This window comes from Pagrus major, chromosome 5, assembly GCF_040436345.1.
Source record: "Pagrus major chromosome 5, Pma_NU_1.0".
NCBI lineage: Eukaryota > Metazoa > Chordata > Actinopteri > Spariformes > Sparidae > Pagrus > Pagrus major.
The window spans coordinates 21,495,601-21,510,645 of record NC_133219.1 but is presented as its reverse complement, the minus strand read 5'-3'; the positions used below and the strand labels follow the sequence as shown (position 1 = coordinate 21,510,645).

Genomic DNA, 15,045 nt, shown 5'->3' with positions numbered 1-15,045 from the left:
TCTGCTGTACAGTTAGAGACTTTAAAATGCAGTTAACCAGAGGAGAGAAAGTCATGGTTAAATACTTTGATAGACAATTGATCAGATTAAAAACCTCAGCCGACTGAGAAATTGTCCACAGATCTATTATTCTTCTGTCTCCTCAGGATGACAACCTCTCTATTATGACTTCCACCAGCTCTGGACTTGCTGCCTGCAGTAACCCGTGTCATCACCGTGTCTTATATCCTTGTTTGGCAGAGGACTTAGTTCATTCACTCCTCAGTGAACTGTTGAACTTTCCAAAAGAGTTCCACTATGACTGTCACAGTCAGTGACGCTCCTGCTGTGTGTGTTTGCTTTATTAACCTCCACAGGTCCATGCTGCTACTTTTGAAAGATGGTGACAAATCACAGACTCAGAAACGGCACAGTCCGCTGCACACTTGATCGATATTATTTCTGTGGTTTGAGGTCCACTGCCACTTTTATTCATTGCAGTTAGTGTAACATGAGGTTACTATAAGCAGGGTTCCCACGGGTCCTTGAAATTATTGAATCTGTGAACTTGAGGGGAAAACATCAAGGGTGTGAACGTTTTTGAAAATGTAAATGGATCATTGAATGTGCTTAAATTTCTTCTCTCTTTTTCTCTTTTAAGTTGTTGTCTCTGAGCTTCTGTAAAGCCTGCTGGTTCTCATTCTAAAAATTCTGTTGTAACAGTAAATCGTGTCTCAAACTATGCCACGCTCAGTCCTTGAATTTGAGGAAATGGGCCTGAAAAGTCCTTGGATTTGAAACATGTGTGGGAACCCTGTATAAGGATGTTAACTGTGCTGCTCCACGTCCTACTTTCTCCTCATCTTTACATGTGACAATGTGGCACATGCAGAATTAATCTCCTTACATAAGAAACCAGGAGTCCTGTGGCAGGATGTCCCACACAGAGACAGAGACAGAGACAGCCAACTGCAGAATACAGTATGATGAGAAAACTCTTGAGCCCTTTTTTGCTTTTACACCCTATTATTTTTTAATCAGATCAAGATTGTATGTGAAAGAAACAACTTATTAAGAAATGCTAGAGGAAAGAGATGAAAAGAAAATAACTTTAAAGACAATAACAAAATGTACTAATGTGGAAAGAAAGGAGAACAAATGAGGTACAGAAACATAATGAGCACTAGAAAAGAAACTGATTACTTATTTTTGATGAATTGATCCAAGGATTGTGTGAGATATGGTGAGAACTGTGTGTGCTCGTGTGAATATCAGTGGAGCATTTTGCACCTGTTAGCCTGTGCATCCATACATGAGGTTGTTTAACTCTAAATATTGTTCATGGGGGTTGTTTCCAAAGCTACCACTCAAGCAAAAGGACACTTAACGGAGTTACTCAAGCAAATGTGGATGACTTTTGCTGTAATCTGCTCACGTGAAATTTACTCTTTTAGAACGCTATCTGAAATCCACTTAAAACACAACATCTGGTTTAAGATTATGTCCAATTAGACATGACTGACTAGAAATTGACAAATATACTGAGTAAAATATGATGTTAGTAGTTTCCACTCACGGTTATTTGCATGAGGGCAGGCAGGCCATGTGACCTTCAGCTGTCAGGTCCTCTCACATAACAGAGATGGGACACCTTGCAGAAAGCTCCACAGTAGCACCAACATAGCACTCAGGTCTGAAATAATGTCCTCCTTTTAATCAAAGGACACACACAGATCAACATTTTGCTTCAAAGCACAGGATTATTTGTTTCTTGCCAATGCAGGACGGGACACTGCAGCACAACACCGAGATATGAACCCTGTTTGGTTGAATAATGGATGGAGTCGGCCACACACAGGCTGCAGGGTGATATCATGGCTGCGTCATTTGTGCAGCCGAGGGGGGTGGAGGAGGAGGAGGACGAGGGGGAGGAGGGCTGGTTAGACTTTGCAGCAGCAGGCAGAGAGAGGGTAGAGAACGAGTGCCTGCAGAGGGGACAGAGGGATAATAATCATGACAGCCTCCTGGAAGCAGCTCTTTTTTCAGATCCTGCTTCTCGTCTTCTGCAGACACATCAATACAAGTAAATGACCATTTGGGTTTGATTTTGACTGTGTGTGTGTGTGTATGTGTTCAAACCTTCTCTTTTTCCCACTAAATGATCTGCAACCTTGTGACGAGCAGTAGAAAAGTGTCACAGGATGTCCTCACCGTTTTAGTTAAAAAATTGCAGCTAGTCGATGTTTGTTGTCGTATTTTGTCTTCTTCTTAATCTCCCCCAAAAGTGTTCCTGTCCGGATGGAAAATCCAGACACTGAAAGTCAGAGCAGTTAATTATTTAAGGTTTAAAAATAAAAACCCTTGTGAAAAAGAAAAAGAGGAAGATAAAACTGTTTTTTATATTGCTGTGATCAGGGACATCACAGGTACTTTAATGTAGACAAACTGATAATTCAGTTTAAAGCATTACGGTTCTTTTTATTTAATATCTCAAGAATATTTTTTGTCTTTTCATGGAGTATTAAAAAAGGACAGGTTCATTGTTCATTTCTACAGGCTTCAGAAAATGAATGATGTATTTTTTATACAATAATACCACTGCAATTTTGGAACAGAAGGAGGCCTTTTTTGGACTTACTTCATCTTTCTTCTATGTTTGATTCTGTCCTTAATTGTAGAAGAAATTCAATTGTTACAGCAGCACAAGGGAACAAACAGTTTGGAAACAATAACAAAAAGTACCAGCATGAAGAAAAAAAAAAAAAAAGAAGAAGAAAATAAAAATATATTGAAATAAATAAGATAAAGAAAATAGAAATGCTATATACAGTAGATGGATCTGTGTCGGCCTACATATACCTGTGCAATGTTCATGTAAATGTGCAATGTGCAAAAACTTCCTGAGATACACATACAGTGTATATAGTGTGTATTTATTAGAATTTTTATGTTGGTTTTAGCTTGTAAATATTTAAACAATGATGCTAAGCGTCATCTCTTTACATGGAAAGTGCTACATGAATATTATCAGTTCATATCAAGATCACAGGATTAGCATAGAAACTTCCCAGTACGCCCTAACAATCATTTAGCAATGCCCTAAGAACCACCTCACAACACCCCTACAACCATGATCCCTGCCAGCACTCAAGTAAACTTTTGCTTGCTTTTTTTCATAATGTGTCTGTTTTTACCACTCATGCTGTCAGCTAGTGTTACATTTTAATCATTAAAGGAGCAATTTGTAAGATATGGCCAGAATTTCTGTTTATTATTACATTATCAAGAATCGAGAATGTTATTGAGAAGAGACAACAGTGTTGAAGTTATGTCAAAGATGTCCATATTGTATTGTGGAGATGTCTACTGAAGTTATCATGCTAACCAGCTAACCCCAGCCCGTCCTATCTCCTTATACCACCGCAACAGCAGGCGATAGTCCAGTAGCTGTGTCAGTTTCAGCTGGGAGAGATATGCTAGCTGTTAGCGTAATAAATGAACAAAATAAACTCAGAAAATGTCAGGAAATTAAATGCTCTTGCCTCTTTTTTCCTTACCAACCGTACAGCGTATGAATTAACCCTAACCCTGTCATAGTCGTGGTGAGAGCCGCTGTAAATCACCTCCATACTGCAGCCCCGGTTGCCAAACTGACCTCCGTCAGTCTTGGAGACTGTGTTCAGTCCCAGTTTGGTGTCCAGCCTTGTTCACTCTTTGGCTGTCAGATTAAGTTGACTGGTCCTGGTCCAGACAAACTCTAGGGCCACTGGCTCCTTGGCTAACTGAGCTAATTAGCTAAAGGGAGCTAGCTACAGCCAGAATAGCAAAAGCTAGCAAAGAGCACTAGTTGTCGGTTACTCTGATGATATGCTGCTGCCTATGTTTTCCTAGCTACCTTTGAATTCTGGCTATATTCTACAGATTACACCAAATTACACATACAGGCTTGTGTGTATTAATATAATGATTTTCTTTTCTTGTCAGAGACACCTGGTCCAACACCTCCACCACTGGCTCCCTCCGGCCCCCTGCCAACAGATGTCAGGAGTGTTGTTCTGAAAGGTAACTGTTTTCAAACATCAGTCCATTGGACTGTATGTCACATCGATTGGTCGGTATATCCTGTCTTCTTTAAGGCCATTATGAGTGTTTAAAATCCCCTCTATGATTCTGCACACAGGTGAAAGTCAGACTGAAAAAGTTGAAGTGGTGAACCAAGTCAATCTGACACTGGAGTGTACCTGGGCCGGTAATCGCGACAAACAACCAAACATAACTGGGCTCTGGAGAAAAGACGGGGATGAGATTGAGAACAGTCTCCTAACAGTGCAGCTGGAGAATGAGCAGTATAATCTCAAACGAGTGTATGTACACCATGTGTTCATTATTCCTAGAAAACAACAATTATTTGTCAGCTTGATAGAAAGGTTCGTACAGTGCTTGAAATCCTTGAAAATGTTAGAATTATAATGTGGTGTTTTCAAGGTCTGTAAAGTAAAATAACTTGCTTTAATACTTACCTTCATAATACATTGTTTTATATCGGCTCAGCCAGATTAGGACACATTTTGACGCATGAAACTTTTTTGTATTTTCTTTTAATTTGTCACCCTTCACAATAATGGTTACACAATAATATCTCATTATTGTGATGAAGTGAGGAGATTATTTTTGTATATAAATATATAATATATCACCACTGTAAGGTGCTGGAAAAGCTTGAAAATGTACCTTGAAACTGTTCCGCAAGTGTTTGTAGAACAGGGAAAAAGTCTATGAGTTTAACACAATAAATCTTATTAGAGCTATTAATAATAAATCATCCATCTTTGCCCGCTACGTCTTACCCTATTTACCCTAAAGGAGTGCATAAACTACAGGTTATGAGCTTATTTTTTAAATACAAAAATGTGATCAGTTATCGGTATCGGCTGAAAAAAATCCATATCGTGCATCCCTAATTTCAAATATGCAGCCGGCTTTTATCAGTCAAGATATCTGCATTTAATTTAATAGCAATAAAGACTAATTAATTTACATGAAAGTAAATCACGCTGAGCTACTACACTACTATTTTTGTGAAATTGTAAAACATCTGAACACATTTTTATTGAATAATTGTCATGTTTCGATGAAAGAATCACGTTATATACCTTTTTTTAAAATTAACATTCAACATTCATCTATTTTTGCTTTACAGGTTCAACATTGTGAGCGAAGAAAACCTTGGAAATTACTCATGCTTGTTTGGAAATGAAGCAAGAATAGATTTTGTTTTGGCAGGTACAGATCACATCCTTTCCGAGCTAACATTTGTACTGCTGTCAGCTTCCTAAGCGTCTGCTGCCTGTTCATATTAAGTATCAGTATTTACACTGTGTAACTATGTTTGAATGGTACAAAATGCAGCCTTCTCTCATTATTGTTCTCTTTGTCTGTGTTGTACACCAGCTCCACATATGGGTGAGGTGCGAGACAAGCCAATAGTCGGCTATGTGGGGGACACTGCAGTGATTCTATGTAAAATGGAGGAAAGCAAACCGAAACCGAGCACCTGGAACTGGTACAGGATGAATGGTACAGACAAGGTGGGTGAACTGCTCAAAGACAGAAATTGAATGTAATATTAATTATTACATTTTCATTAGTTTCTAATCACCTGAAACTAAGATTTGTTGAGTGTTTGTTACCTTAGAATGAGCCTTTTATATCTAAGGAGGGAGTGGGTCCTGTATCAGCGGTGGTCAGTTGGTTGCAATCTGTAACCACACCTGTAGTTGCGATTAGATTTTACACATTGCATCTTTAATGCATACAGTTTGATGACCCCCCCTTAATGTATATTTCCACACCTGAGCAGAGTTGAAAGATCAGCCCGAAAGTGACAATATCACTACTACAGTCCTAATCTTGTCATGCTAAAAATCCTGATGTCTGTGTCGATGTTTAAATGTAGTATATCGATTGATATTTAGATCAATATTTGAATACTTAACATTCAATTAATTTTCAAAAAGAGGGAAGTTGTTCAATGACAAGGCAAAAATAATCAGAATATTTTCACCAAAACAAAGTGCAATAAGTGCCACGAGAAAGTTGTCATTTTTAAGTTTAAAATGTAATTTTCTTTCACTGCTAAGAGAGCAAAGCATTAACCTGTTTGTTAGTCTTGAACCCCCTCACTTCCTGTGGAAAATTTGAAATCATACAGTTGACTTCTCACCTCACCTCACCTCACTGTACTTTTCTTTTTTCTTTTTTTTTCTTTTTTTACACCTGTCAGAGAGGAAGTGTGTTGTTTTGTTCTTTCTGGCAGCAACATAAACCTCAACTTTACTGCTGGTATTTATGGTGGTATTATGATTTGTGAGCAGTGCTTTCACTCTTGAAATGTGCTTCAGCATTCACGCTGTGCTTTTAATGGATGTTTGTCCTCGCAGTAACATGCTGTCTAAAAATACTTTCAATTTCTTTTTTTCTTTTTTAAAAACCCTCACATGCTGTATTCTGCTTTTTTTTTTTTTTTACTGTAAAAGACCTCAGTAAAATGATTTTCTTAAAGGTCCCATATTGTAGTAAGTGAGATTTCCATGTCATTTTCATTAAAAAAAAACAGGTCTAAGTGCTACATAAGTACTGTGTATTGTATGCACTGGCAGTGCCTGCTCAGGCTTGTGAAAGCTGACCAATCAGAGCAGACTGGGCAATGAACCATATGAGAAAAATAATGTGATTTTTGAACATTAAAGCTTGTTAATATTTTCTTATAGTCACCCGAAATGAAATAAGAAACATAAACCTGGCAATGAGCAAAACGTGGGGTCTTTAATCCTAAACCCTTGAGAACGCAATAAAGATGGCCACAGTCTGATGAGAAATGTATTTCATTAAACACATTTCTGACATGCAGCACTGATGTTTGTCCCAGGAGCAGATTCTTCCTGCTGCAGAACCTCACAGGTATGAAATCAAAAATCAAGCGGAGAAGACCAAACTGCTGGTGCACAACCTGACAGAGGCCGACTCTGGCTTGTACTACTGCGCTGCGGTGTACCCCATCAGCACCACGATGGGCCATGTGGAGCTGAAGGTAAGTAAATACAATTCATTTGCGAAGTCTTTGTTCATGTTCATGTTCATGTTCATGTATACTTCTACTCAGCATTTCAGAGGGATTCAGAAATCAATGCAGAATATTGTATTACCCCTTTTTATCTATCGAACAGCTATAATTGCGTGATACCTTTCAAGATTTTAACTAAAGATATGCCACAAGCTTTTAAAATACAATGCACAATGTATTGTATTTTAAGATTATCTTGTGACCCTTGAGGGGCCCAATACCTAGGTTGGGAACCACAAGACTAAAGTACCTGCACGTTACATAAAGTAGTAAAATGCTACTTATGAAATGATGCATCAGTATTGATCTAATGGTGTCATAATACAATGTCTAATGGTGATATGATAAGGTTTTGAATGCAGTGTGGTACTGTTACTGTTACTCGAAGGTCATCACCTTCTTCGAGCCTCTGAAGCCCTTCATAGCCATCGTGGTGGAGGTGATCATCCTGGTCGCCGCCATTCTGCTCTACGAGAGGAGTCGGTCCAAGAAGAACTACGCAGCAGGTAGTCAGACAGCACACGGATGCTCCTGTTCATGTCAGTGTTTGTCGCAGTTATGTTGTCTTCTAACTTGAAACGATCTGCCTTATTCTCAGGAAATGAGACGAATGACCAAAGTAACACACTGTGAGTACTACGGACAATGTGCTAGCTTTACTTTTTTATGTTTGATGCATGTATTTGCTGTTTTTCATGATAAATATGTTTATGTCTTCATCAGGACGCAGGGAGAAAATAATGGATTAGAGGGAAGTTCTTCAATGAGACAACGGAAAGTTTGAATACTTTCGACAGATCCCAGTTTCTTTAAAACTGTTTTGATTATTTTCAAATGACAGAGCTTCAAAGCAATATCTCATCGACTATTTTTGTGAATATGAAATCTAATACAATCAAAATATTTTCAAGTGCAATAACCAACACTTAATAATCATTTCACATGCAGCTTCTAACACACAATGTGACAGTGTTGTCATGATCCCCAAGGGAACAAAGCCTTTACGTTTTTTTAAGTCTTGAACCCCCTCACTTCCTGTGGCAAAACCGATACACATCCGTATGCCTTTCTGTCAAAACGGAAGTGCATTTTCTTCTTTTTGGCAACACCTTCAACCTCAACTCCTCCTCTACTTCTGGTTTTTATGCATTATGGTTTGTTAGCAGTGCCTTACACTCTTACACTGTGCTTACAACAACTTTTTATCACATTTTAGAGTTTGTTCTTGCAGCAGTATGTGCTGAACATGCTGTATATTACCTTAATAGCATGTAATATCAAGATATATCATCATAAATGCAAATGCTTAAGTGTCTTTTTCATGTTAATGTAACAGAAGATGGTCACAAAAATCATATTGTCTACTAATCATGACTTCAACTGTGTCTTTAGTTGTCAACCTGAATTTAATATATAAGGTGTTACTGTATATGTAAACAAGCAAAATTAAAACCACACAGGTCACTGTTACTGTGTTTGTTTCAGTTACATCCAACTTGCATAGTACACTTCATCTTAGCAGGTATGGACATATGAAAACAGATGTATGTCACTTGAGTCAGCATTGGTTGGATTGAAGTTTGAAAGTTTTCACAAATCTGGAGGTTTGGACTTTGGAGACCTCTTTCCCACTGTATTAATCTCTGCTCGAGGCTATATTTGCCACTACTAGCATAATGCACCAGAACTGCATTATGGGTAATGTAGTTTTGACAACTCAAAATATGTGAAAATGAAAGAGATATCTATGGCTCTGCTGCATCGATTTGGGTCCTATTTTTATTTACTCCATCACGAGTCCATGTTACTTGTTAACAAACGTTACAAGGATGTAACTCTAAATCTGTGAGCCACTTTGTGAAAAAGTGGTCACATGAGTAAAAAGATGTCTTACGTTATGGTAAAAATGTTAAAATTTTAGTAGGAAGCACCGACAAACACACTAGAGCATCAATTTGAAAAGTATGGTTTTATTTTTGCATAACTACAGTCTGCACAATAATAATAATAATAATAATAATAATAATGAGAGATGTGCATACAGTATTTTTCCAGGACTTTGTCACACTGCTAAACACAAATGTTTCTTCTTTTTTACACATTACGTTTTATACAATCTGGCAAAGCTTCCTCATTTTTGCCATGTTGCTCTTTCTCTTGATTTCTTGCATCGTTCAATGCCTTGAAGAACATAAACTCAAGGAGTTATTTCCTCAAGACATTTCTTCAAAGAGGCAAATACTGATTCCTAAGAACTCTAAGGCTGGTTCATGAGGAACTGAACCAGGAGCTTGACGACGCCATCGTTCAGACCCACCACCTCTCCGTCCTGCACACTCTCGTACAGTCGCAGGCTTTCAGTGCCCCACATGAGGTTCTTTCTGGGGTTGTTGGCATCTGTCTCCACAGAGAGGGCCACTGTGTTGAGCTGGTAGCAGAAGAAGGAGAAGAACTGGCCGTCTGTGATCACAGCCTGGGACACGAAAGGCCTGGTGACGTCCTCGTGGTTCCAGAAACCTGCAAGAAGCGAGAAGGAAGGTCCACTTTAACATTGTTAAAATATACATGTATTTGGCCACATGCGGACAGTGAGATATCAGGATATGTTGAACACTGCACTGCTGAAATACAGTTTGATAACACAGATTTTTAATCAAATATTTACAAACCAGGATATCAACTCATATTTTAAACATAGACAGATAAACATAAAACAGACAAAAAAAGCTGTAGAAGAGACGCATCTCGTTTCTGTGTTGATGACTCACCTTGGTACATGGCCTGGGCTCCTGTCCAGGCAAAGAGGCTGGCGAGTCCGTTGGCTCTGAGAAAGACCTCCACCTGATCTGACTGCTGCTTCCGTGCCATCCGGTCTCTGTGGTATCGGTCCGGCACCAGGTGGAACTGGGTGTGACCGTAGCGTGCTGGGTCTGGTAGCTTAGCACCTGACAACGAGACCAAGAGGATGGAGTTAATTTACACTTTTTTTTTTGCAGCGGCTGCATATTAAGAGACGTGTTACTAATCTAAGCAGGACATCACTTAACCTTGAACATACAGTATACAAGAAAACAAAAACGTGTGTTAGCCAAGTGGGAATGTTCTCGGAGAAAACAACCATCTCATACACTCTGACTTGGAGAAAAGTACATTACGTCAAGTAAAGAGTTTTTCATTCATATGAATGAACAATCAACATCTGCATGATGGCGTCCCCTAGTGACACCAAGAGGTACCTGAACAATGAGAAATCAACTCATAACATGTGGCCATAACACAACATGCTAAATTTACAGATTATTTTGGCTTCTCCAAAATAACTTTGTCAGGATGAAGTCAGTGGATGAGACTGATCTCTTGTAGCTTATATTACCTGTAAAGATATGGTTGTCATACTGTTTTCTGAACATAGGCATCACATTCGGAGCTAATGTGATCTCTGGAACTTCAGCATCATAGCAGGCCTCCAGCGGGGCAAACTACAAGAAATTAAAAAAGACAAAAAGTGATTAGAACAAAACTGACATAAATGACAATAAACACAAACAGTTATAAATACTTTCTTTCTCTTCTATGAGATATATCACAGAAGTGTGTCATGATCAAGTGCTGGAACAATTCATAACATTTCTAAGTGTTTGTTTAAATTATTTGTGTCCTTAAATAATGTGCTATGATTTTGCTCGAAAACCAAACCAAGGAATGAAATATATCGATCACTTGGCGCAACCCGTAATCATAAGGGTTTTAGGGATGAAAATACCATGAGATTTTTTTCTACATTTACTCCATGGTCTGAAAATGAGTGCTACCTGTGGCAGCTGTTGAGTTATCCTGATCTGACTGTGCGGGCGGTCATCGATCTGGAACCTGGTTGGCTCTAGATGGCGTCTTCGGTGCCCCTTTGGGATGATTCTCTGTCCTCTCCTCCAGTAGAAGTTAACCTGGGGATTAAAATCTGACAGAGAGACACAAACAATGTGACTTGCAGAGATGAAACAGTCATGTCTGTGAAACATTTTGCTGAGCCAAATATCAATGCACAGTGATACAGATTCAATTTAAAGTATTATAAACACACAGAAAAGAAGCAAATCCTCACATTTCAGAAGCTTGCAGTAGTAAATCGATTAGCAAGTTGTTGCCATGTTATTTTTTGTTGATACACTACACGATTAATATGACCTGTCACTTCAGCACTAAACTCAAATGAACTATGAATGCTGTGAGTTAATTAAACCAACAGTAATCATGTCACATTGTTGATGTAGAGGTGTTGAATCTACTCTATTTGATCTGTGATTACTCAGTGAAAACAATCATAAAAATATGTTTAATGGTCCATATAGCTAACTAACCAGCCACCTGCACAATGTTACTTAAAATGCAGTTTTCAATAAGCAAAAAGTCTTGAAATTATGGCTCTGGAAAGCCAAAGTGGATGACAAGGCAGCTAAATACACCACTGATGTCAATGGACGAGTGACCATACCTAGACTGGAGAGGGGGAGCAGTGGGTTGTATTTGGCCAGGCTGTAGGTGAGACCAGACACCAGGTTTCTCAGTAAAGGTCCGACCATGTGCTCCTGCTCTCTGTACAGGAAAGGTCTGCGTTTCTTTAGGTGCCAGCGCTCCTGTAAAATCACACGACTGACCAGGGAGCGGATGTCCGCGAACGCATCATTTTCTATCCCGGGCACTGTGGTTTGAGCTGCGGCTGGCGGCGAGCCCTCCTCCCCCCCGGTGTGCTCCTGGCCCAGGGTGAATTTTTCAGGCAGGCCCGGGATATATGCGGTCTTGGTAAAGTGCTGGTACCATCTGTCTGCGTTCCGTGCAAAGGTCTGGGGGTAAACCACATATTTCTCCCGCTGGATACGAGTGATGAGGGCGAGCTTCTCCTCCACTGGAGATGCACACACCTTTTGCACATGTTCCTCCACCTGTCGCCGCAGGGCAGATTTGCTTTTAGCCGTGAGAGAGGGGACGACGGGGGGATACGCGGGTTCCTTGGCCGCAGCGTCGGTGTGGACAAGCCTCTGGTTTCTAAAAGGAGGCAGGTTTTTGGGGAACAGCAAGGGCAGCCGAGTGCGGGCCGCCATGTTTCTCGTGTGATTTCAACTTCCGGTCCGTTGACATATGAACCAGCAGCCTCTCATGTGAGCGCCCTCTACTGTGCGGAAAGTCATAACAAAAAAGTAATTAACTACCTTTTCGACCATGTTTCTGTCTAAATATATATCCCCATGTATGAACTGGGACACGAAAAACGAATTATTCTAGTTTATTTCAGTTTAAGGCCATAAATAATGTGATTTACTATCACGTAGCTAATGTTAGCATCATAGCTAGCATTGAAGAACGTTGAGGCTCTTGAAGCGACCCTTGAGCCCGTTGAAAATGCCGCCTTTGGGTGCATTAAAAAATGTCGTAAATTTGAGACTAACACAACATTAATGCTGTAAATAATACGATTTTGGGAACCTAAATGTACACGTGTAGGTGTAAAGTGAGGAGACGATGAGCCATGGAGTCAAATCAAACAATCTATGGCAAAAGTGTCAACTTTTTGCACATTATTTTCATTACAGAAACGTTACACGGGGTTACGCGAAGGCAGCGTTAACATACTGTACAGAGTTTCGTGTGAACGAGTTTGCCGGACTGCCCACTGGTGTGTCAAACCTGACAGACAACCCTGATATAGTTACTACGTAAAACAAATAGCTAGTTAGCTAGCTAGCTATGTATTTGCGACAGCTTCTGCGGACGCGGTTGGTCGGGACCAGAACGGCTCACCTCAGTCGTTTGCACCGTGTTTGTCGAGCCGAGGTAGCTGCTCTAAATATAAACTGTCTTGCTCTCTTTCTCGTGAACATTTCCCTTTCGTTAGCTGCAGCAGACAACAATTATCCTACCAGCCCTGGTGGTGGCTGTGGGAAACCTGCAGAGCCCCACCACCAAGAGGTTTGGTCTATTGTGCCCCTCATGAGTTGTTTTGACATGTGTTGTTTACATGCTAGCAGCAGATATCAGCTCAGAGCTTTTATTTATCCTCTGTGTCATGTGTCAGAGACCCCTGTGCACCAAAAGTGACGAGGTGAGGCTGGCAGAGGAGGCCAGCAAGAAGTATGGCTCCCCGGCTCCAACCATCTTCTCCAAAGTGATTGACAAAAGCATCCCAGCAGATATCATTTATGAAGATGAGAAGGTAAACAAACAACGTCTTCAAAACATGTTGGGGCATTTCACGTGGAGTCTTGTCCAGAGATAAAGAAACATATGTTTGTTGAGCTCTAGATAAGAGGACTCAGATTGAATACGTGCAAATCAACACTTCATATATGTTGTTTTTGTGTGTTTATCAGTGTTTGGCTTTCAGGGATATCAGCCCGCAGGCCCCGGTTCATTTCCTGGTCATTCCAAGGGTCCCTATTCCCAGAATAAGTGAGGCCAAAGATGATGATGCTGAGGTAAATTCACTCATCCATTATCTACACCCGCGGATCCACGTCCATCCATCGACGTGTCTAACTCAATATTTTATCATTAAAAAAGCAATAGCTGCTACACCACCAGCTCAATTATAATCTTTTCTTTAAATTTACAGCTCTTAGGACATTTGTTGGTTGTTGCCAAAAATTTGGCGAAGCAAGAATCTCTAAATGAGGGATACAGAATGGGTAAGTTATTTGATTTAGTTAATGATCATTGGCACAAATTCCTTAGTTCATTAACTTACACACTGAGTTATGGGTATGTTTCTGTCCTCTGCAGTGATCAACGATGGAAAGCACGGTGCTCAGTCAGTTTACCACCTTCACATCCACGTTCTGGGAGGAAGACAGATGACGTGGCCACCAGGATAATGGTTTCATCCTCGTGTTAATGTGTCTGTTAGTCTTTCCTGCCTCTTTGCCTTTTCAGGCTGCTTTCATGTGTTCAATCCCACGAGCATGACGTGATACATGATGGGTGTCGTTCATCCAGACGTTCATATTCTTAAAAAAAAAACTTGCTTCATCACACAGAACATGACTTGTAAATATGTTGATCTTGAGTAAAGACTTTATGTTGGATACAGCTTCAAATAAAGACACTATTTCTAATATGGAAAGCTGAAAACTCAATTCAGTTCTTTAATCTGATTCTTGTCAGCGGATAAGACAACTACCAGTTACACAATACAATGAGGAGCTTAATCTAGACAACGAGAGGAATTTTTATGAGTGTGATTCTTCTCAGAAAAAAAGATTATACATTTTTTTATGCACATGTTCCATGAAAAAATGTAGAAAACAAGGATGATTTCACACACATGATTGGCACTAAGTTTAGAGACGTAATGTTTTTGTCGTGGACAACACCTGAGCCAAATAAATATCAGTCATCGTAGACAATTACCACATAAGTAACAAATTAAAACATCCTGAAAATGAAACAAACAATAAATGTCAAACATACGTACATACAAATGTACAAAAACACATTAAAACATAGATGTATATCAAGTAACTCCACGTGGGAGCATTAAAACTAGTAACAAGTATGTTTGTTCTTTATCAATACACTTTTATATCCCACTTTAATAATTATTAAGCAAGAAAATGCTTCTTTTTTCTGATAATGATTAAAGGGACAGTTCACCCCAAAATCAAAAATGGATATTGTTCATCTTTCCTGTAGTGTTATTTATCCATCTAGATTGTTTTAGTGTGAGTTGTCTGCCTTCTCTCTAATATAACGTAACTAGATAGCACTAAAAATACATTTGAAAAACTCAACAGCCATGTCTCTTTCTAGAAGTCATGACCCGGTTACTTGAAATAATCCACAGTGTTTGTTGTGAGCAGCTTCATGTAGAAAGTATTTTCTCTCTACCGAATTACACAATATCCCTGTGCAGAAGGAAGCGTGCATCTTACTCATGGACGGGAGGCGTGTGT

At 39.6% G+C, this 15,045-nt stretch overlaps 3 protein-coding genes across 4 annotated transcripts; 2 read left to right on the top strand and 1 right to left on the bottom strand.

The window, feature by feature from the left end:
* Positions 1-1,921: 1,921 nt before the first annotated feature.
* emb (embigin) lies at positions 1,922-8,590 on the top strand. Of its 2 annotated transcripts, none has more exons than XM_073466514.1 (9): positions 1,922-2,062; positions 3,964-4,041; positions 4,160-4,343; positions 5,180-5,262; positions 5,431-5,567; positions 6,908-7,069; positions 7,491-7,608; positions 7,701-7,731; positions 7,826-8,590. In XM_073466514.1, the coding sequence occupies exons 1-9, from the start codon at positions 1,993-1,995 to the stop codon at positions 7,884-7,886; spliced, it is 924 nt and encodes a 307-aa protein (XP_073322615.1). In that variant the 5' UTR covers positions 1,922-1,992; the 3' UTR covers positions 7,887-8,590. The 2 variants fall into 2 exon arrangements, with proteins under 2 accessions (XP_073322615.1, XP_073322616.1); XM_073466515.1 differs by having other exon boundaries at positions 1,956-2,062; positions 6,914-7,069.
* Positions 8,591-9,052: 462 nt separating this feature from the next.
* On the bottom strand, positions 9,053-12,243 carry mrps30 (mitochondrial ribosomal protein S30). Its single transcript, XM_073466279.1, has 5 exons — positions 11,595-12,243; positions 10,915-11,060; positions 10,476-10,581; positions 9,871-10,047; positions 9,053-9,619 (listed from the first exon to the last, which is right to left on the bottom strand). The coding sequence occupies exons 1-5, from the start codon at positions 12,199-12,201 to the stop codon at positions 9,360-9,362; spliced, it is 1,296 nt and encodes a 431-aa protein (XP_073322380.1). The 5' UTR covers positions 12,202-12,243; the 3' UTR covers positions 9,053-9,359.
* Positions 12,244-12,778: 535 nt separating this feature from the next.
* Positions 12,779-14,178, top strand: hint2 (histidine triad nucleotide binding protein 2). Its single transcript, XM_073466221.1, has 5 exons — positions 12,779-12,931; positions 13,173-13,310; positions 13,468-13,572; positions 13,710-13,782; positions 13,877-14,178. Exons 1-5 carry the CDS (start codon positions 12,845-12,847, stop codon positions 13,966-13,968), a joined length of 495 nt encoding a protein of 164 aa, XP_073322322.1. The 5' UTR covers positions 12,779-12,844; the 3' UTR covers positions 13,969-14,178.
* The last annotated feature ends 867 nt before the right edge of the window (positions 14,179-15,045 follow it).

Coding starts and splice junctions, on each gene's coding strand:
- hint2 (XM_073466221.1), top strand. CDS start 12,845: ATGTATTTGCGACAGCTTCTGCGGACGCGGTTGGTCGGGACCAGAACG. Junction 12,932..13,172: donor ACCGTGTTTGTCGAGCCGAG/GTAGCTGCTCTA, acceptor GTCATGTGTCAG/AGACCCCTGTGCACCAAAAG. Junction 13,783..13,876: donor AAATGAGGGATACAGAATGG/GTAAGTTATTTG, acceptor TGTCCTCTGCAG/TGATCAACGATGGAAAGCAC.
- emb (XM_073466514.1), top strand. CDS start 1,993: ATGACAGCCTCCTGGAAGCAGCTCTTTTTTCAGATCCTGCTTCTCGTC. Junction 7,609..7,700: donor CAAGAAGAACTACGCAGCAG/GTAGTCAGACAG, acceptor CCTTATTCTCAG/GAAATGAGACGAATGACCAA. Junction 7,732..7,825: donor AATGACCAAAGTAACACACT/GTGAGTACTACG, acceptor TGTCTTCATCAG/GACGCAGGGAGAAAATAATG.
- mrps30 (XM_073466279.1), bottom strand. CDS start 12,201: ATGGCGGCCCGCACTCGGCTGCCCTTGCTGTTCCCCAAAAACCTGCCT. Junction 11,061..11,594: donor GCTCCCCCTCTCCAGTCTAG/GTATGGTCACTC, acceptor TCTCTCTGTCAG/ATTTTAATCCCCAGGTTAAC. Junction 10,582..10,914: donor TAACTCAACAGCTGCCACAG/GTAGCACTCATT, acceptor AATTTCTTGTAG/TTTGCCCCGCTGGAGGCCTG.